The following is a 23,469-nucleotide window of genomic DNA, read 5'->3' on the forward strand; positions in this document are numbered from 1 at the left end:
TTGAAAAAAAAACTGATTGTATTCAACCTGCAACTTTATTAATCACTTATATGCATGCCTTACTTATTTCAGTTACTGATTTTTTAAAAATATATCACTTGGTAATTAACTAAGATGTAATGCAAAAAGAGAAAGCTCTAGAAATGTGTAATAGTGTATACACTGAAGTGCTCTTTATTTTTATTTTTTTAGCTACACACATTTGCCATCAATCATTATTGACACATATTGAATGAATTTTATCTTGCCATCTGCCATCTCATWTACAGATGATTATTCTACATTTTTTATAAGCCTAGAGAGTCAATTTTAAGAAGACAGACACTTATGAATTTAAATTCTAATGAAAGTGGTGCTTTTAAATTAACAGAGCTCTTCTGAACATTTCACTGTAGATGACTTTTTTCATAATGTGGAGATTTGTTTGGAAATGACAGACACATTCATATTGTAGGTGGTAATCTTGTAGCTTAGAGGGGAAAAAAGTGCTGTGCAACAGTCTTTACAATATAGGCATGACCTTTATAAGAACTAATATTTACTGTTCATCTGGAACAGTTTAATGTCCTTGCCATTCTACCATACATACTTTGCTTGTTTCTTCTGGCTTTCTAGTTGGTGCCCAAAGAATCCAGAGAGCTCATATATCCTTCTTAGTTATGCAATATTCTTAAGCACCATTGAAATATATTGAAAGAAATTTACATTATTTTTTTTCACAAACATGATAAYCATAGTGTACAATAACAGAATACATTTTTTTTTCCTGATTTACCCTACATCTCTGTCAGTAGATCAGATATTTTCTCTCTACCTTAAARCGTGTGATTTACATGTTCTTTGATTTGCCCAAATGCTTTCTTTTAGCCATGCTGTTTGTAGTGCCATAAGCAAGCTCTCATTGCTTTATGAATTAAAATATATTCATGGTTTAGAATTGTCAGGTTGATTTAATATATCTATTAATTATTTGCATGAAACAACGCTGTGCACTCTTACGAAATTTTCTCTCTGCTTTCAGGCAGTTGAGGCCTTCCATGATGCAGCATTTGCTGAGAAGATTAGTATTTGATGTTCCTCTGTTAAATGAACATGCAAAAATGCCTCTCAAGGTAAGCATGTATTTTAAGCTTCAGAAACACTGCTTGTAACAAGATGCAAGAAAAATACTTACATAGGCAATGTTCTCTATTTTCTTCATTAGTTTCACTGCAGTCTAAAATATAGACCATTATTCTTAGAGATAAGTTACCACTCTAACAGGAAATCAATGTAACTTGCATCCATTTGTATATTAGACTTGTGTCTACTGCTATCTCCTCTAATTCCCCCCTTTTTGGAAAACGTATATGGAAACAGAATAGGGGAACCCTTGGAAATAGATTTATTTAAAAATTTTATTTTCCTGCCCCGGAGATTTCTCCATATCATTTGATTCTGATTTCTAATCCAGAAAAAAAGATGTGTTGTTGCCTTGCTAAGATGACATGCTCCTTAAAGATTCCTCAGACTTGAACAGTTCTCAGAAATATATCATTTCCCATCTTACAATCTGCTATTTTTCCAAATTCCTTTCTAATCATTTCCTACAGCAACTCTGAATAGGACATTTCTTCTTTTCTTATTAAAATATTCTTTCTTTAAAAGCCACAGATCAGGATTAATTACGTTTTGTGTCTATTTTYTTTGACCAAATATTAATCAGAATTATGCAGGTTTACATCAGCCAGATCGTGGTCCCTGATTCCAGATGATGAACTGGAATCACTAGCGTCAGCCAGGACCCACTGCATGGTTTTACCTTACCTAAGGGTTTCAGAATTTGGTCATGTAGCCCAAGAAGTGCTCATTCAAACTTCTTAAGAACTTCCTAAGATCTGTTCTCTAGGACAGCAAGGTTTTGATCCTGTAAGCCTTTAGTATAAAGACTATTCCCTATTGCTGAACCAAACAAGCAGGAAATAATAGCTGGATTACTTCTATAGGAGGGCCAAACTTTAGGACAGAAGTATAGACATGAGGAGAGCCATACTGCCAGGTGGTACAAATAATTCTGTCCACTGATACAGTAATGATAGATGYTTCTTAGGAAAGTGAAGTCATTATCTAGGATATTTGCTATGATGTCACTGTCAATAAACTATTTTTCAATGATTTTATAGTGGAATATTGCATAGATCTGCTAATGTGTATTTGATTTGAAAGTACTGTGCATACTCCATACATACTTGTTCTAGGATGCAAACACTATAGTAGTCTTAATTCCAAAGAGAGAGCTACAAGTTCAGGCATGGTTCCAAAGATGTAGTTTTGGAGTCTTGAGAGGAAKGGGAGGAAAGGAGAAATTTATAGTGGTTAAGAAAGAACAGAGTGTCAGYTACTATTTGCTGTGAATATTTATGCTAGCATCCCCAATTAAAAATGGACATACCTAAGGCAGCATGTGTATTAAATCCATGGTGCTTCTCCTGTACAATTTTGTGTGAATTTTCTGGAACAAGACTGCCTTGTTTTAATTTCCTCTAAGGCATATTCAGTTTTGAAATAGCTCTTAGACTCTTGAAGGCCATACAGATCTTTGTGATTCTACATGAGGGATAAAACTTCTGTCTTTTCTGTTACTGTACATATATAATTTTTGTCTCTCTTCCTTAATCAGATAATAGTTCCTTAAATCTGAACATATATTAATGCGTTGTATGGATCCTTTTACTAGGTGTGACTTGGAGTATTTTGCTAACATACTTCACAAAATGATGTTGAAAGGATTATTTTTCTTTTTTCTTTTTTTTTTCCTGAGAGATTGTTAAAATGAAATCTGAATTAAAATTAAAATTGCAGCCAGATTTATGAAAAATAACATCCTGTGCCTTAGGCAAAGCTTCCTTCATCTACCCCTGAATTGTAATAGGATTAGATTTTCATAATTTGCTATTGTTAGAAATTGATTCTCATTTGGATTTGCTCTCATTAGTTTTATTACATCATGTCTGCTATTTAGGGGCATTGTAGCTACATTAGATGGAAAAACTGTGATATTTTCAGTTATCAAATGGCAGGCCCCAACATCATTTTAATMTATGCTAATCTGGAATTTTTTAACCACTTAAGGAGAAAACATGCTTGAATTTTGTAATGAAGGGAGAGGGAGAGGAAATAAACTCGTGTCAGTTATTTTGAGGGAAAGAAAGATAGACGGATGGCAAGTTTTATAGATCACAGAAGAGATGATGAACTGAGTGGAAATTTCTGTTGATTAGCTTCCAGACATGTTAATAATAGTTGATGCTGGGCTAAGTTGTTTTTCTTACAGGGATAGTAGCAATGTTTGGAATAGTGACTCATTGACTGAAATGAGTTCTTGACTGTTCTGAAGTTGATGGGATTTTTATGGTGTGGACATAAATTTTTCTCTGCATCCAGGCAGATTTGGAAGATCTCTAGAGAAGGAGACTAGAGAAGGAGACACAACCTCTCTGGGCAGCCTGTTTCCAGGGCTTTGTCACCCTCACAAGAAAGAAGTTCTTCCTCACATAGAGATGGAACTACTTGTGTTTTAATTTATACCCAATACCCCTTGTCCTGTCACTGGCCACTACTGGAAGGAGTTTAGCCCCATCCTCTTTTACCCTCCATTCTCCCCTCAGGTACTTATACATGTTGATCAGATCTCCTCTCAGTCTTCTCCTCTCTAGGCTAAACAGGCCCAACTGACTTAGTCTTTCCTCATACAAGAAATACTTCTGTTCCTTAATCATATTTGTTGCTCTACGTGATAGCCTGCCAGAACTGCCCACAATACTCTGGGTTTCAGCTACTTTGTTTGTACCTGAAACAAAGAGTATACAAAGGGCTTTAAAATAAACACTGACCAGTCCTTTGAAAAAGTAGTGTAGGACCTACTCTGTGGGAAGGAGTGATAGGGAGCTTGCTATAGATGAAGAATGCAAACAGTTATATTTTATTTGCTTTCAAAATATGTTCTGTTTTAGTTGCTGACAAATCATTATGAAAGATGCTGGAAGTATTATTGTTTACCAGGTGGATGGGGTAACTTTGGTGCTGCATCAGAAGAAGAACTTCATTTATCCAGAAAGTTGTTTTGGGGCATTTTTGATGCCTTGTCTCAAAAGGTAATTCATTTTAATATAAACTATTACCAGAAGATCTTTATCGGGTAGCTTGTAAAGTTGTCCTGTTTAATTCTTTGTGTTATAGCTCCTGACTTAAGGTAAGTATACTGCTCTTTATAGAATGCTCATTACAAAATTTTATGTAGCTGTTGAAATAGTCTTGGAGTAAACTAGTCATAGTTAACTCAATGTGTAGGCCATAAAAGCAAATTCAAGCATCTTCAGATGGCATGGAGATGGCATGAAGGTGGCATTTTTTGTCCTCACACACTACACAACCTCAAATAAAGAACATAGACCTTTGCTTAATAGCAGATCACTGATTCGATTCTGTTTTGGACACAAGTTTAATATCCCTTGGTATGTAGTTATTGTTAATTTTGTAGGCATTTTTAAGCAAGCTAGTGGCATTTTCATGAGAATTTTGCTGCAACTCCTAAATACCTAAAAGGTATATTAGGAAGGCTGTGCATATTCCTGTCATGTGTTCTCTTCCCTGATATCTACCAAGTGGCCAGCCTTGTTCTCATTGAAGTAAATATTTTACTATGTTAGTAATATTATATTATTTAGTATTCCATTTACTTCAGAAAGATCAAGACATTTATTTCAGAAAGATCCTAACTTTATCTTTAGAATGTGTGCCATTAGTTTCTTTTATTTTCAGAACAGAATTCAATTTCAAAAGCCATTCTGTACTGTTTTGTTTCACCTACAGCTGTCAGTTTCAGCAAGGATGCTGGTAGCTTCCATTCACTACTCTGTCTCTGTCTTCCTCATGTTGTTCCACAGAAGTATGAACAAGAACTCTTCAAATTGGCGTTGCCTTGTCTGAGTGCAGTTGCAGGGGCCTTACCTCCAGATTATATGGAATCAAATTATGTCAGTATGATGGAAAAACAATCTTCAATGGATTCAGATGGGAACTTTAACCCTCAACCTGTTGATACCTCAAAGTAAGGAATTGCATTGTTGCAACTAACTTGTGCACTGGGTGGGTAAAAAGAGGGACGGAGGTTTTTGTATGTGATGTGAATTTATGGCTTTTATCCATAACTATTTTGAACACTCATCTTTTAGATAAAATGGTAGAACTTGTTCTTTAAATCAAAAACATACAGCTAGAGACATAATTCCTGTCATCAACAACCAAGATGCTAATTCCAGTGCCTGTGGATGATAGTATAGATATGGACAATGATGGTGATCATATATAATGTCTTTTTAGTCTGAATGATGGGAAAGGTGGCAGAAAGATCACCATTCTGTCTGTGCAGGCAGACTGACTGCACATTATGCAGATAAAACATGAAGGGGATCTCATTTTTGGTTACAGCCTCTACTCAGTATAGAATAGTTTTACAGCAAAGAAATTATGCTTGGGATCTTGCACAGTATCATTTGCAGCTGCTTTTCCAATTGCTTTTGTGGGCATTCTGTCTATGTTGRCATTTAGGAGACAGAATTCCTTCCACAGTAAGTCATCAACTACCATGCTTCTCACTTCTGTCTGAGGTGTCAAAAGTTCTGTGATGTTTGAGGACAAAGAAAGTACTACTTGTATCAGTATCACTTCTACCCTATCCATCTTATCCTGTCTTATTTTACATGCCAGTCCTGCATTCCAATGCTTAGCAGTCCTAACCCTATATAAATTAAGCTTTAGATGATATGACCTTAATCTGTTTCTGCATTTATGCAAAGTGTTATACTATAATTGAATTGCCCTCACACACTTTCAAAGAATAAAAAACAATATTTGATAAATATTTTATGACCTCATTTTTTTTCATGTCATTATGCTTTTGAAGACTATGACTTCGATTGTGTATGGCTTCATTTTGCAATTTTGACWTTTTTTATTATATGAAGGAAAAATAAAAAATAGTCTCCTAGTTTCCAGTAGATGGCATTATAACACTGTCCCTGCCTAAATTCTGTGTTATAGGAGAGAAGATTTTACTGCCTCAGGAATGATCAAGAAGTGCACCAGAACTTTAAATAATAGGAATGCAGATGCAGAGAATTACTGATATTTGATGAATGATTTTTGGAAAAGTTGGTATTTGTTTGGCAGTTGAGGTAACTGTTTTTCTTAGCTGCTCAGGAAATACCAACTTGGTGAGGGGGTAATATGTATACTCCTTTTTCTTTTTTTTTAACAAGGTTTTAATTTTTTGTTTGTAGCTATTTGTTCCATTGTTGGAAAATAAAGCCTTGAGTTTATAGTTTTGAGTTGTCATAAGTTACAATGYTTTAGTTATATAATTAATTTTATAGGAATATGTGAAATATATAGSTTCAAAAAGGATGCTCAGCATAGCTAGTTTATAACTGACATATAATAAGTTAGCRCTGTATTTCTGAAATTGAGATGAAATAATAGAAAATTAATAATCAAAAATAAATAATGAGAAAATAATAGAAAATTAAAGTTAATAATAGAAACACGGCAAACCCATGAGGACTGAGTATTAGTGTTTTTTCACCATATATGTGTTGAACAGGCAAAAATCTTGGAACAGCTTAGTCCTTATTCAGCACCCATTGAATAAAAGCAGTACTGTAAGATACTTTGCATGGATGTATGCACCGCTAATAATTTTTTGAAAGCTGTCTTCAAAACAACAGCATTCACATTTTAGCATCTGGAATATAACTTTTTTTTTTTCCCTTCACTTGCAGCATTACAATCCCTGAAAAGCTAGACTATTTCATTAACAAATATGCAGAACACTCTCATGATAAATGGTCAATGGAAAAGGTAAAATCTATATTCCTGTTAAAGCATTTAAAAATGTTAAAGCATGTGTATGCATTTAATTTTAAGAAGATTTTACTCCGAGTGATATTATTCTTCATAAGATTGCAAGTAGGTACATATGTAAGGTATACATTTATATTCTCTTGAGTTACATTTTTTTTGAGTAGTTCTGTAAGTGCATTTGAGTATTTCATCCTGGTGTTTAACTTTTTTACTGTTAATCTTTGAGCAAATTAAAATAAGTAGTATAATTTTCTAAATCATGATGTAAATCAAGGATCATGCACTAAGGAAATCAAGAAAAAGAAAATGAAATGTTTACTTCAAGTAATCACTAATRAAAGTGATTACTGTATGTTTACTAAAGAAAGATATAATTTCATATCATTTATTATAAATTGATAAAGCAGGACTTCTTTTGTTGAGAAAAAAAAAGAAATTTAAGGGAGCAGTCCTGCAGAAGCATTATTCAGTTCCTTTGCACAAATATAAATAAGATTTTTCATAATTTTCCCTCATCCCTGTTTTTTTAATTACCTTTTTCAGTTTGCCAATGGATGGGTATATGGTGAAACCTATTCTGAATCTGCAAAAGTGCAACCATTAATGAAACAATATAAATTACTGTCCGAAAAGGTGAGCTATTTATTCATTGCTTTTGATCCACTGTGACTAAAGTATTGCTTCTTTTACTGTCAGTGTATSACCTTATGTTTATGTCACTTTCTTTTTAATTTAGAATGCATCAAATAATATGTGATCTCTTTCTCTAAAATCTCAAGAAGACAGTAGGGTTTATTGTGTTGGTGGATAGTGGCTGAACATTCAATATATTTTCTCATCTTCTCATGGCTGAGCTTAGCATATAATGAAGCTGGAGTTTTTAGCACTGTGTTTTTACAGTGAGATCATACAGACATGCTTAGATGGGTAGTGAGGACTTGAGTTTACCAGGAGAGGGCAGTGAAGATGATTCRAAGGTTAGCAAACTTGACATAGGAAAAAATGTTGAAAGAAAATGGGTTTTTCAGTCCAAAGAGAAGGAGCTCTGGGGTGATCTAACCACGCTCCTCTGAAGCCTAAAAAGTAGTGCAGAGAAGATGAAGCAAATCTCTTCACAGAGATGCATAGGGCAAAGGCAACAGGTGTAAGCTGATGGGGAGATTCTGGGCGTACGAAAACAATTATTCAAAGTATTCTAGTATGTTGCCTAGAGCAGTGGAAATATTCAAGACTTGGCTTAACCAGGCTCCGGACAACCTAATTTAAGGCTGTATTTTCAGTGGAATATTGAACCAGGTGGYCTTTAGAGGTCCATTGCAACCTCCTCTACTTTTCTATGACTGTATGAATTTGAGTTTTGCTTCTTATCATGAGCATCTTATTGCTCATGGTAAATATCTGCTTCACCTTTAAGCTGGTATGCGAATATACCATTTACACTGTTATCATTGTAATCATCAGCTTTTTTATTTCCTTCTTTGCCATGACTTTACGCTTATGACATAATTTCAGTAGATTATTTTTCATCTCAGGAGGCAAAATTTCAGTAGTTTATTTTTTATCTCAGGATAGCCGTGCAAAAATCTAAGAGTTATATTTGACTCTATAGAGCTACAGAATTAACATGGTCATTATTATCTGTGTACTGTCCTAGGAGAAAGAAATTTATCGATGGCCAATAAAAGAATCGCTGAAAACTATGCTGGCATGGGGATGGCGGATTGAAAGAACACGGGAGGGGGACTCCATGGCTCTCTATAATCGAACACGTCGCATTTCTCAAACCAGTCAAGTAAGATGCAGCAAAATATGTTTTTATATTTAGGTTTTAAACGACAAAATATTCCTGCAACATGAAAACACATGGAAGCACTTTTTTTTGCTTAGAACATGTAAAACTAGTGTGGTATTTGGATTTCTATTCATAGAAGTTGTAGTTTTTTGCTTGATTACCTTCCCCTATTCAAAAATAAAGTTCTAATAAGTATTTTCAAAAACATGTACAAATTTGAAATAATAATATAGTTTTCACTTTTTTAAATTAATTGCATTATCTATGAGAATTATTTACATTGTTAGGTGATTACACATCAATAGTGAATGTTAACATGATTTTGATTTCCTTTTTTTATGGAATTTTGTGTAACTATGAATGCCTGTAAGCACATAGAGGAATAGAGGCCCTCTCCTCCTCCCCTCCTCTCCTTCTCCCACTTAYTCCTTTCCACTCCTGTCCATGCAATTTCCATGGGCGAGTATGCAATATGCATGTGAAAAAGGAGCAGCTGACCCTGTGCCTCCTGCCCTACTCACTCTGGACACCAGCAGGTGTGTACCGTATGATTCAATTGAGTGGTTGAGCTAAGGTGCAAGTTTTAGTTCGCAAACTATAATTCTGTTTCAAAATTCCTGATTTCCAAATTTCCTGACTTTTGGGTATTATAATAATTTCTGCTGTCATCACAAAAAAAAAAAAACAAAAAAAAAACACCATTTTCCCATCTTCAGCTGAACAGTTTTAAGTGTATGTAGACAATATCTTCCTTATAGTGTAACAAATAACAGCTTGAACTGATTCATGTCTAATTGATATCTGTCTTTGGGAGGAAATGACTATGTTCTAGTTACCTCACAAAAAATTTAGACCTTTGCCTAAATCTAGCTTGTATTTACTATATGTAGGTTTTCTTTTTTTTTTTTTTTTTTGATTAGACAGAAATTTGCATGTTATTTAGGATCTTTTTCCTCTCTAGAAATAGACAAGTGGCTCTTTTCCCCTTAGTTCTCTCACTACCTTCAGTATCTTGTTAATGCTTCTTTGCATCAAAGGCATGTATAACTCCATTGTTTTGCACTTTTGTCATTTGTCATTCAGATCTCTGTAGATACAGCCCATGGTTACAGCCCTCGAGCAATTGACATGAGCAATGTCACCCTCTCCAGAGACGTTCATGTAAGTCAGAAACACTTAATATGCCTGCTCATTTTTGGCATTTTTTTTCTTTCTTTCTAGTTTATTTAAATCACTTGTGTCTTATTTATATTATTTCCTTTTATATGCTTTGTTTTTTTTTGTTTTTTTTTGTTTTTTTTTTTTTTTTGGTCTGTTTCATCATTGCATTTTGATCATTTGTTGCTTTAAAAAACATGGATAAAGTTGTAAGTCTTCCTAGTTTATTTTCAATCTTAGACTGTTTTTTGCAGTGAACAGCTGTCATCTTGAAGAATTTGTAGCATCATTTTTTTTCTGTGTTTACTGCTAATTTCTCCCCTCAAAGTTCTGTTGATGCTCTTTCTTTTTCCTACATTGAATAAATTAGATTAATGAGATAACATTTTGGCAAATCTTTTGAGGATAGCAAATGAAGTCCTTAGGGACCTTTCAGCTGTTCATCTATCAGTAGATTGCTGTTACATGGAAAAAATATTTTTTTTAATTGCTAAATGAATGAAGTTGGTCTTAGACTTTGGTTTTGCCATGGAGTTGTTTGAAATGCTTTTCTAGTTTTTACAGCAACTAATTACTATGAGTGCGGTTGCAATATTATGTCTAGCATAGACATACACTAGATTGCTTTGAGAAAGTTGGCATGAGTATATGTACCAATATAGTGATGACAACAGAATTAAATTAGCCTCCATTGAGCTCAATTGCAGTTCAGTGAAACAAGCAGCAAGTAGTAAGGTAACTGGCTAACTGTGCAGTGTGTACTGTATTGTAATGAATTTTCCCTCTTTGGTTCCTACCTTGTGATTTTCAACTTTATATTTCTAATCATTGTAGATTTCTGACAAGGTTTATAGTAGTGATTTGCTTTACGATTCATTTTTTCCTAAGCTACAGTTAGAGCTATCTCTTGAGAATAACTGCAAATTCCATGCAGTACTCATCTGTACCAGACTACATCCACAGTTTATAGATATTGCCAGCAAAAGCAATCCTGGTTTGTTATCCTTTGTTTGCCTCACCAGGGCCTTCTGTAGTTTCTCATCAGCCTTGCTCTTAGAATTAAGCCTCTGTTTGATACTCTAGTACTCTTTGTAGACTATATACTGTGGACCCTTTTTGCTATTAGCAGTTTTCTTTTCAGCAGCTGGTCCCCAGTTCCTATGTCCATTATACCTGACCTACCAAAGTTCTATATCATAATTTTTCAATAAAACTGGTGTTTTCAATGAACCATTACAAAGCGGTTGTATTGGAAATCAATTATGCTGCTTTTTATTTTTTAAAAAAAGTAATTTAATTTAATAGTAGAAATTTGCCCTTCTTTGAGGTTAACTGCTGCAGCACACATTATTAAACTCTCCTTTTTCAAAGGCTATGGCAGAGATGATGGCTGAAAACTACCATAACACATGGGCAAAGAAAAAGAAACTGGAGCTTGAAGCCAAAGGTAATTCATACTATTTACATCATATAAAGTTCTGTATGATTATATTGGTCATGTATTTGAGTAAAAATGTTAGACTGACAGAAAAGGAAAGAGGCAATTAGTCTTGTAATTAGTCACTAATCTTGATGAAAATGAAATGAGAAAATATCTATTCCTAATTATAGTTTTCTGTTACATATTCATGGTTTTCAAAGCCTAAAAGTATACCTGAGCTTTTATAGGACTGAACATTGCAGTACAAGTGTATCAAAAGAGGGGAACTCAAAGTTACTTGCTACATGAAAATAACTTTATGCTATATGAGTACATTTTCCTTCTATGAGTAGTCTTTTAAACTGTTGTCTAGTGGRGTGTGATTTTATTTGAATTACTATATTTGAGGAGGATATACATTTCATGGATTCAATTACAATTACGTGCATATCAAGTAGGTTCTTGATTCCACATGAAAAGTGGCACGTGCTCTGCCAACTCTGCTAACCTAAATGACAAATATTTTCTTGTTATGTGTGGCTCATTTATAAACTGTATTTTTATTTACATTTGCTTTTTTTGTATTAAAACTTAACTTTTCTTTTGYATCTAAAATTAGATTTTTACATGGAGAAAGCAGGAGTTGGAAAGACAGCAAGATTTTATTTGCAAATGCTGAAGTTAGAGTTTTGTCTTGAAATTGARACTTGAAATTTGTCAAGTCTAAACAGCACTTGCCAGACTTGTTTGAGGTTTTTTGTTTGGTTGGTTTTGCTTGTTTTATTTACTTGTAAACTTTCAGCTAAGTATAGTAGCTCAGATTTTATGAAAAAGAGAAATTTCACCTGTAAGTGTCCTCAATAAATCACTTTGAATTTCCATATCCTTAATTATATTTCTCCTTTATATAGTTTATACCAATTTTTATAGACCTTTTAAAGTTTCAGGATGTGTAGCCATAGATTGAGCTAAATCTGGGAAACCGGCGGCTGCAGAAAGGCTGGATATTTAAATGGATCTGCTCTACTGGGAGGCTCTGAAAGCAAAATTTGCCTCTGATCAATACTTTAATGAGAAACTTTTATAGTATTTGTAGTATTATGCAAAGGAAGACACTACTGAGAAGGTACTGTGGTTTACCATACGATAAATGATCAAGAGGTTTCCAATAGATTGTTCCTTGGTATGAAAAGCAAATCTGTCAGCTGAGCAAAATCTGGCCATTGAGGATTTTTTTTTTTTTTAACTTTTTATCCAGTATGTATGCCAGTCTACATTTTTTTTATATGCAGCTTATGTATTAAGAACAGAACAGTAATGACAGTAATGCAGACTTGGGTTGCAGGTATGCATATGAGAATTATATTTCTCATATAGACTCTTTTTGTTTCTTTGGTAACAGCTCAGATTATCATCCACAGTTGTTTTTTGATGGTTAAGTAAATTCAGCAACACTGACATCAGAATTCTTAGTAATATGACTTTTTTTTTTTTTTTTTCTTTTTTTCCTTTTTTTCGTTTATGGAAATGACTGGAAGTTTCATTTTCTTTGGAGCAAGTGTATGACTTAAAATAGGTTCAGTTTTCTAGTGTTTTACTCTGGAGGCTTGTCTATGTCATGCACATACACTATCTAACATGTAGATCGGGATACTTAATATTGCAAATCTAATTAATATTGTAAATCTAATTTAAAAATATTTGCTGTTGCAGTTTAAATAACAAAATTCTGTAGTAATCTCATGTGACAGTCTTGAATTTTACAGAAATCTCATAGATAAAAATACTAAACCGATGGCCCTGATTTCACTGTTCATGAGCAAGGACATCATTTTATTTTATCATTGAATTTATTATTTCTGTTCAGATATTAAAATTTTAAAATATGGATAACAGGGGAATAGGCTTCATTGTTAATAAGGCAAAATTAGGAAACTTAAACTATTGATGATTCATTTTATAAAACACTTTAACTCTTTTAAAAGATAAAGAGGACATCTTCAGAAAATATCTGTGGTTGGCACTGTTTTGAACAAAATGGTGATTAGTGGTTTTAAGTGAGGGCTTTTAAAGCATTCCTGTGTTTTTATGAATATATGTTGCATCTATTTCAATCTGAAAAGTGCAACAGAAGTGCAACATTTTCATAGCTATTAATTTCTCTTCATTTGTGACAATTTATTATGTAGGAATGGAATAACAGTTGCAGGAAAAGCGTAAAGTGATTTTCCATTTGATATCTTTGCTTAGTGAGGGAATAGAGTTCCTGTACTTGTGTCTCTGGCCAGGATAAATAAGACTGAACAGAGCTTGTAAAAGAAGAGTAGTTGAATAAACTAAATTAGACTAAATAGTTGAAGAAACTAAATGAGAAAGGAACACTCATATGGATAATGATTAAAACACAGTTATTTCCCACTGACTTTGAAAGAGCCCAAGATTTTATGGATGATGAACAGATACTTGCCTGCTACTTCGTGTTGCAGACATGGCTTTTTTTCATTGCAGGCTTTTCACATACACAAATCAGTTAGCCACCTGAAAATGGCAAGTGCACTTCTCCTTTATTGTACACTTTGAGTGCATGAATCATAATTAAATGATCTAGGACATTCTTAGTGATTTTCATAGATATGCCATATGTACWTACTTTGTATGTTTTTGAATGTTTGTCTTCAACTATAATACTATGGAAGTAGATCACTCTTAGGATATCAGAATAAAAGTCAATGATTTAAATGTTAGAGAAAGCTATCAATACATCACCTATTTGTAGAGAAATAAAAACGTATTTATATTTATTTTATATCTCTGCAGCAGTCTTTTCTTCAGATTGGTCAGTTGTCTGAACCAAGTTTCAATTATGGATTCTGCATATTTTCATACCTCTCTGGCCTGAACCTGTACCTATAAAATACATCTACATCACTCTATCATATTTACTTAGATGTGTTTATATTTTACTGAATTAAATGAGTGTTTTGCTGCCMTCAGAATGTTTAAAAAGAGAACTCTATTGGAATGGTAGATTTTGATTTTCTTATGATTTACATTATATACTGCAAAAGCTGTTAAGAAAGAAATAACTGCATAAGTGTTAAGAACATAATTACAGTGTATTTAATGAAAATGGATACTTTTTCAATAAGTTAAACTTTTTTTTCTAATATTTGCAGCATTTGACAATTTTAAAATGATATATTCAGTCATGTATAAATTTATATATACTGTTGACTTAACTTTGATTTTTATATACATGTCAAGACACAGAAAAGTATATTGTTGGTACTTCAGATTATATATCACAGATTATAGTTCAGTGCACACATGTGATAATACCACATTAGTGTTGCAAACAGGGAATTGGCACATCAACATTCTTATTAATTGCCTTCTAATTCTCTTGACATTCCATTAGTAGGAGGAGGAAACCATCCTCTTCTGGTTCCCTATGATACACTCACAGCCAAGGAAAAAGCCAAGGACAGAGAAAAAGCACAGGATATTCTGAAATTTCTACAGATTAATGGATATGTTGTCTCCAGGTAATTTTTATATTTTAATGGCACAGACGGTTTCTAAATATCCTCAGCTTCTCTTCTATTAAAAAAAAAAAAAAAAACTACAGTGAATTTGAGATTTCAGTAACTGAGAGTAAGAATGATTTCATTTATATGAAGCTTTGTAAGGATGAAGTGGATAAGAATGTTAGAACTAGGATCTGTGTAAAGCATAAGGAAAATTCTTTGGAATCTACTTACAATCTGTGTGTCTCTGTACACTCCAACTGTTAGTAAATTTGTTAACATCCCACCCATATCAAATATGGGAAATACAAGTGACCTTATTACCAGTGACGCATTTGCATCTTCATGCAGGATTTTCTAGGCAATTGTTTTGGTAAAAAAAGAAAAATAAATAAAAGGCTTTWTTTCTAGAATCTACAACATATTTATTTGAGTTAATTTGTGGTATTATTAAAATATTTATTATTCAGAAGTGATGCTTTTAAAAAGTTTCATTTGAAAAAAACTGCAATGTTAAGGTAATAATTGTGAATAAATGTAATAATCAACAGAACATGAATAATTCAGTAAGAATGCATGTTGCTTGCTACAGAAAAATTAGCATAATTCTGTTTGATTCATGTTATTAATAGTCATTAGTATGACTTTTATTTTCACCTACTAAATACAGTGGGAATAAAATTTTAATTAAATTGGAGGCCCGTCTATCTCATCAGAAGGGTTTAAGAAATATGAGTCACTATCAAAGCCTGTCTGAGATTTGGATGACTTGATGAACCCCAGTAAGTGAATGAAATGGGGTGGATTTAAGAAATGATTGTGAATTCATTAGCTAAGCACATGTGGAATAAAATGGGGTGGATGTAAGAAATCATTGTGAATTAATTAGCTTAACGCATGTGCCTAAAATATACCTACTTCCTTTCTTTTATATTGCATATAAAATTGAGGCATTTATAGAATTATTGTATATCTAATAACTCTTGTAGGATAACTGGGATAATTCAATTTAGTTGCCTTCAATGGAATATAATGTACAGAGAGGGAAGACGTTCAGCAAAAGTATTTTTTCTCATCCCAGTGTCCTAATGGCAAAATTCATCAGCCATATTCAAGGTCACATTTTCCTTTGGGCATAATTCATTATTATTTATTTATTTATTTATTTATTTACTTCTGCTTGTCTTAAATAAAAGTAAAAGTGAGTTTTGGAGTGGTAAGTTGAGAGGGATGGTGGTACAATTGTCAGCAAATATTTCCTGCCTCATCTATAGCCTTTTTGCTTCCAAAACCTAAATAAGAGTATTGCCTACTGCAAACACAGAAAATAATTGTCATTTTAATGAGCACACACTTACTGTCAGAGGAAAAGGCTTCAGGCTATATGAAGCAGTAATGATACTTTGAGTCCTTCTTGCACATTGAGAAATTCACTTGCTTCTTATTTCAGAGGACTTAAGGACCTGGAGTTAGATACACCTTCCATTGAGAAACGCTTTGCCTACAGTTTTCTTCAGCAGCTTATCAGATATGTGGATGAAGCACATCAGTACATTCTGGAGTTTGGTATAGTAATTCTTACGTATTTTGTTAAGCATTGTTACCTAAGAAAGATATTTGAGATTATAAAACCAACTAGAACACTTCCCAAAGTGGCATAGTCTTAGAAAAAGATTTTTTTTTTGATGGCAATGATTTTTGAGAAGCTGTGTAGAAGATAACTTTTTGTACTTTTCATATACATACCTGTTCCCCAAAAGTCATTCTTTGCGTAAAGGCTTTGGGTGAAAGATACTTGACCAAATTGTGACAACTTTCCTTCTTTGAAGATCAAAACTCTAGCTCTCTGCTTAAATTTGTATACAAATTCATAACCTCTGCCATGTACACATTAATACTTGCTACTCACATGTAATCACCTTTTCACAGAGCAAATTAAACTTTTSATTTGTACCATTCAAAACTTTTTTCTGGAGAAAGAGTTTGAGGAGAAACTTTAACAAACTATCACTGTAGGAAATAGTCTTTAGCAAACATCCAGCAGGTGTTTTACCTCAACACTGCTGTGAAAGAGATGATTCAACTCAACCTATTTTTGTTAATAACAAAATTAGAGTTTGATGACCTAATTCAACTCACCTATGTGAGATGTAAAACTAGGTCTTAGGTAGATGCAGCTTCTTTGTGAATGTGGGAGTTGCAGAGCCACCTAATATATGCTATATCTCATGCCTTGAACACTCATACTGTAATTTACAGGATTAATACAGAAACAGCAAGAAGACTGAATAAATCAAGGCTCATCCAGAAGTCTAACTAGTTTTAAAGTAGAGATTACCAAATTTGTGAATGATCATATACCAAAGTTACTTACACTAGCAAAATCCTGGTCATTCTTTAACCATAACTCACTAGGTTACTTCTATTCCTAAAGCCTGATTTATCATGGCTTCTTTTTCTACTTAGTTCTGTAGGATTTTTGCATAATGGAAGTGTAATGAATAAATAATGGAACATTAGAAACGCTGTTGGAAAAGATGCCATGCATGTACCTCAGTGGATAAGTAGAGAGAAGGTGATGAATAGTTTATCCACTAAAAATTTACTGCTAAATTATTTCTCATGATTGGAAGTTGTGTGAAATTACGTCTCAAATAGTATTTGAGCTTTATGATAATGGGGAATGTGAAAAAAATAATTTTAGGTAGATAGTCCTGTTGATTAATTTCTGTTGGGCAATTGCTCATTAATTCCATCCTTCAGACAGAAACTCTATAAAAATGTAGCATAAAATTTCTCATTTATTTTGGCTGTGGACTGTGGGAGATACTTTTTCCATCAGAACCAGTTTTCATTATGTTATTACTTCTCCAAGGTGTGCTGGATTACTTTAACATAAGTGAAATTCAGGTATGTGAGATAACACAGAAAAAAAATACTTCTCTCATGCCCTTCTTTTCTTTTTAATACTTATTTTAAAGCCTTAATTATTCAAGTGCATTGCTTGTTATACTTAATTTATTTCCCTGCTGAACGAAGTCTTCCAAAGATGTTACAAATAACTATAAGAATATAGAACTAGATTTTTATCTCACATAAATATCCATTTCTCCCTGGACAGTAAGATGATGTAATACACATTTATGATGATCTAGGCAATTATTCCCTCCCTGTTGTATTTGCTGTAACTTTTGTTGTTGTGAAGCAGTCATAAAATGGCTAGATAAGTGGTGTGCATATATCCTAAGGTGTCTTAATTCTACATGTAAAGAACAGTTGTACTAATGTTCAGATATGCACTGTGGAGCTTATTTTTGTCTCTACAGATGGTGGCAGCAGAGGCAAAGGAGAGCACTTCCCATATGAGCAAGAAATCAAATTCTTTGCCAAAGTACAGTATTTCTTTGCTTATTCCTTTTTATTGTAAGCTCAAGTGAGAAAGTATTTGTTAGTGAACATGATTATTACTCTTATATCTCTACTTTTTGTGTTAAATTTCTAGTAATGTAATTAAAGTATTAATAATAGAAGTAGCTTTAAAAAAAAGTGTTGTGAAAAGGGTTGTGAATTATTGCTGTGAAAAAGGATTACATGACTGTTTTATTTTCTCAATTTTCCTTTCCTCCATGGTGAACTTTATTAATAACATTACATGATTAACTTTCGTATGTTGTTTTTTCACTGGCTACTTCTGAAGATTACTCTCTTTTACAACCTTCAGGCAGTTAAATGTGAGCAATAGTTATTGGGAGGAACATAGGCAAGCATCCTTCTGTGTCACCTTCTTAATTTTTTTCCTCTTTTAAAAACTATATCTTTTTTGGGGGACAAGAAGGAATAATCTTATACAAATTAGGAAAATCTTCTTACATTTTGGCACTCAGAAAGTTGCTTGATGTGAATATCTCTGAAGTGCCTTTTTGATTCTTAAGTGAATAAGCAGACAGGTGTTTGCAGCATTCTCTGACCCTCGTATTCTTGTAACAAATTGTCATAGTGATACCTTAAAGTACCATGCAGTATCATGCGCAATTTCATCCACTGGGACACTAGCATTTTACATAAAATAAGAATAGAAAGAAATAACAAACTTATTTGGACAAGCCATTAATGAGGCAGAATGCTTTTAGATAAAAGAATTTTATTCTATCTTGACAGTGAGGGTGACAGAGCCCTGGAACAGGCTGCCCAGGGAGGTTGTGGAGTCTCCTTCTTTGGAGATCTTTAAAACCCGCTTGGATGCAGCCCTGTGCCACGTGCTCTAGGTGACCCTGTGTGTGCAGGGGGGTTGGACTAGATGACCTCTGAGGTCCCTTCCAACCTTAAGCAATCTATGATTCTATGATTCTATGATTCTATTTAATACAATGCAATGTTAAATGTTGTTAGTGGGCTGGCAGATATAACTTCATTTTTCCTAAACTTTATGTTAAGGGTCTGCAGAGCAGTGGTTTTGTCTGAATATGTGGTGTATAGAACAAATATGTGAAATCAAATTAAGTTGTACATCTTGCTTTGAATTCCTTATAAGAAACACAGATCAAGTTTCAGAATGTTCAACTTTTGCATATTTCTTTTGTAATGACTTTTTAAGCTCTTTATTTGAAAATAAATAAATTAAAAGAAAAATAAGCATTAAATAGTATGTAAATTAAATAGAATGTAAAGGGAATTTGAAGCAGAAAAAAMCATTTGAAATCTCATGTCAAAAGTTGTGACTTTTGAAGAGTAATACAAAAAGTAGTTCAGAACGTCCTCAGATAATCACTTGCTTCTGATGTAATTCCAGGTTGTGCTCCCTTTGATTGATCAGTATTTCAAAAATCATCGCCTCTATTTCTTATCTGCAGCAAGTAGGCCTCTCAGCAGTGGAGGCCATGCCTCTAACAAGGAGAAGGAAATGGTGACAAGGTAAAATTTAAAATAATATAAATGTGTATGTGTGTAGCAGTTTGTTCTAAGTGTTTACTTATATGAGAGGACAGAGGCAAAGAATTATCTTTATAAATACACAAAATAAGCTTTTTAAATTTTCTTTAATTAGTTATAGTTATTTTAGCATGCAGGAACTGRAATTTTTCTGCACATGCAACCGTACATCGGTTGCACAGTCTGTTGCACAGACTATATAATTGTGTATCAGTTCTCACTGTTAGAAATAGGTGTATACAGGAGTCATTATTCTTTCTAATTTTCATGATAGATTTGAAAGCAAAATTTATCCATAACAGAGTTGCAGAAAATAGCATTACCACCCCCTCTAAAAATGAGTTGTTTGCATTTGTGACTTTTGCTTTTCTTAACTCAGTCTTGCTTTCATTAGAATTGAAACCCATGCCTCCCACTGCATAAGGTGCACTACAAGTTTAACGAAGATCCTAATGCTTTCTTGCATAGCACAGATATTGTGGTTGTGTTCTTCGCTGTTGTTGCATWCTAAAGCATACAAAACTGAATTGCTGCTGCTTGAGGCAAGCAGTCAATTTACAGTTGTACAGGTGTGGAAGGTTTATAAGATTGTCTGATTGTGTAAAATTTCTAGCAGCCTTATTAAATGTAAGTATGTAATGGTTATGTTGACCCTGTGTCATCTCATGGGTTTATTTGATCTGGCAGCTTGGCTGAATGGCTTCTTCAAGGAATTCAAAAACTATTAAAATGTATGCATCTAGATAATTTTACGTTGTATGAGCTACCTAGCTTTTGTCTRGAATGTCCTGGATAAAAATATATTTCCATTTGGGAGGTCATACCTGTTCAATAAGTCCTGTACTTTTGGAATATGTTGTATTAAAATCCAAGTTGTGCAGAGAGGTCTCAGAACTTTTGCACATGTGCTGTGTAGTTGTATATTTGAGATTCTTGAACGTATCCCCAAGAGCTCAACGGGGGAACGTATCCCCGACAGCCCAACAAGAGCTGTCCTGAACTTGATCTCGAAATACTGGACAAAAATGTCAAGTCAAAAAAGAAAACTCATGCAAGGAAACCTGGATGACCATTGCAGTTTATATCTTAATTCGCAAAAATTATGGAAWCTGTATTATGTGATCCATTTCCTGGAAGGTATTTTGGGCCATATTAACAGAAGGCCAATGTTTTGGAGTGTTTTTTTTTTTTTCCCCCCTCACTAAAGGAGAGTAATTGCCAAACCTGAATTTTGGATTTTCTATTTAGTTTCTGTTTAGATTCCCCTTTATATTTATTTGGGTGCAGCTCTTACATGTTATTTCCTTAAAAAGTACAAACTATTTCTATCTCCTTTATTTTTCAAATAAAGATCAATTTATATTCAGTAAGATGTGGAAAAGTATCATTTTGGGTAGTGATAATGCAGTGACTGTATTGGCAAATGCATCAACTGTTACCTGTTCACAGGTAACACAGCTACCTGGAAACAAATGGGTGTCAGACCTCTCCCAAAGTATCAGTTACCTTACTTGGAACCAGTCTCTTCAGAATTGGATTTTGTACATTTCTCCTTCAGTAGGGCATCTTGCTAGTCCTTGTACTTGTTGAGTATTATTGGTGGTATGGTTAGAAAATAAGACAGAGTGAGAGCTTTGAACCGATCCAAGATTTAGATGATATTAGCAAGCTTCTGTACCATTTTTCCTTTTGGACAGGATGGGACAAGTTTCTTGTAAAAGAATATGCAGTATATGCCTGCCTCATGGAACAAAAACTGAGCAGAGAATGCTAAACATTCTCCAGCCAGATTCTTTCCTAAAACAGAGCAGTGGCTCTTCATAGAGGGGGTCACTGGGCACAGGAACCCAGCTCATCCGATTGTGATCAAAAGTGTTTTTCCATTTGGTACTATACCCTAGTCTCAGTGGAAACAGCATGTTCAGTTCCAACAGACCAAYCCTGCAACTGCAAACTGCAGGCCTCCTTACTTTGCTTTTAAATCAGAAGTTGATAGTTGGCCCATGTGCCATAATAAAATGACATGATTTTCTTCATGTCATTTGTGGCAGATGAGTTTATTGGCAGCTCAGAAAATAACGCCAGAATTGATGTTACTCCTAGAAAATTCTCAGACTGAAGTGGATCATTAAGATTGAACTAATCTGTTATAGTTGGAGGCAAGGTCATTTKGGGTATGCTGGTGTGCTCCTGCTTCTGTAAATTAATACAAATTTTTCTTCTCCATTATTCTGAATGGACCTCTGCTCATGAGCAGAAAAATTAAAGATGTGAAAGGAAATCATTGATCATATTTTTTGTTGTTTTTAACCATTTAGGAAGATATTTCTCATKTTAAATATGTTAAAACACAATGTATTTAACAAAAAAAAAACTYAGTTCAAGATGACAAGATCCAAATTGGACTGTCTAAATTTTGCCATCAAACACTTCAATTAATCTGATTTACTTACCTTTTGTTTCCCAATTGTCAGCGATATCCCCAATAGCTTTCTGACCATGTTTTCCTTTTTACAGCTTTAACGGTTATTTCCATGTGGGTTTTCATATAGGACGCTTCTGTATTAATTAGCTTTGCTTTTATTTTTTTTGTTGTTGTTTTCTTAATTATAATATGTGCTTATTTAACCATGTTTGTTGAGGATATGCACTTAAAAACTCCTTCTTTAGTACTCTGTCCCACATTCTGCTCAGATAATTGATTCTTTCTGCGTGACATCATGTTGCTTTTCCTGCTCATATATCAGCTGTTATTTTTTTCTTTCTTCTCCCCTCCCTTTTTTCCTTTTCCTTTCTCTTCTCTTTTATTTTTTCTCTTTTGTCTTCAGCCTGTTCTGCAAACTGGGAGTTCTTGTCAGGCATAGGATTTCACTGTTTGGTAAGGAGACCCTTGAAAAATACTAGCATGGCCATTGCTTGCTTGCTTTTTTATTTTATTTTTTTTTATTTTTTATTTTTTTTTTTTTTTTGCCATTTTTGCATTGTGTTAGATGCTTTGTTGCATGCTGCACGGCTTAAATGCATGGTCTTCACAGACCACTAATGATCTTTTAGACTGATAGATTACAGAATTTATTAGATAAAATGCATTTGTATTTTTCAGTTTGGGGTTGKTTTTGGTTTATTTTGTTTAACCTGTAACTAATTATATTATACCAAAGAATTTCACCAATTTGATTATGATTGCRTATTTGTTATTTTATTTAAACTGTTACAGGCCTGCAATCGGAAAAATACAACACCAGAACTACACGTTCTTATTGGAAAGTTATTAAGAAAAGTTCGTAGTGGGCTGAAATGCTTAGTGATGCTCTGTGGAACTCATATATTCCCAGATGTGCCTGACTCCACATACGCATGTCTGCTATCTTTCCAGTATTATGTAAATCCACCAGGGGCTTGGTGTTTGTCTTATGCCATGTGAAAATCACTTAATTGAAGTAAATTCAAAGTAAAATTAAATGTATATGTCATATGAGCTATGTGGTAGCCATACTGCATTTGATCTTATATTACAATGATAAAAGAGCTGAAAACACACATCTGTATGCATGTGAATGGATGCACTATAATGGATGCACTAAAAACTCAGCATTCATAAGCATGTCTAATTGGGTAGTTATCTAGATGATTAGAATTTGATTAAAGTAATATATTTTAACTCAGTTCCTACGCATATTGTTCCGTGCGCTGCTGCAGTGCGGTGTTTCAAAAGCTTCAGAACCAGTAGACTGAGAGGGAAT

At 33.7% G+C, this 23,469-nt stretch overlaps 1 protein-coding gene across 1 annotated transcript in view; it reads left to right on the forward strand.

The window, feature by feature from the left end:
• RYR2 (ryanodine receptor 2) overlaps positions 1-23,469 on the forward strand; it is a 312,795-nt gene that overhangs the window by 217,096 nt on the left and 72,230 nt on the right. The window contains 13 exon segments of the mRNA XM_026037372.1: positions 1,022-1,112; positions 3,993-4,133; positions 4,926-5,089; positions 6,819-6,897; positions 7,444-7,533; positions 8,555-8,692; positions 9,776-9,853; positions 11,222-11,297; positions 14,689-14,815; positions 16,248-16,363; positions 18,124-18,188; positions 19,587-19,708; positions 22,555-22,604. Of these exon segments, the coding sequence (XP_025893157.1) occupies positions 1,022-1,112; positions 3,993-4,133; positions 4,926-5,089; positions 6,819-6,897; positions 7,444-7,533; positions 8,555-8,692; positions 9,776-9,853; positions 11,222-11,297; positions 14,689-14,815; positions 16,248-16,363; positions 18,124-18,188; positions 19,587-19,708; positions 22,555-22,604 (1,337 nt within the window).

The sequence above is a fragment of the Nothoprocta perdicaria genome, unplaced genomic scaffold, assembly GCF_003342845.1.
Source record: "Nothoprocta perdicaria isolate Ctin4 unplaced genomic scaffold, notPer1 scaffold_197, whole genome shotgun sequence".
NCBI lineage: Eukaryota > Metazoa > Chordata > Aves > Tinamiformes > Tinamidae > Nothoprocta > Nothoprocta perdicaria.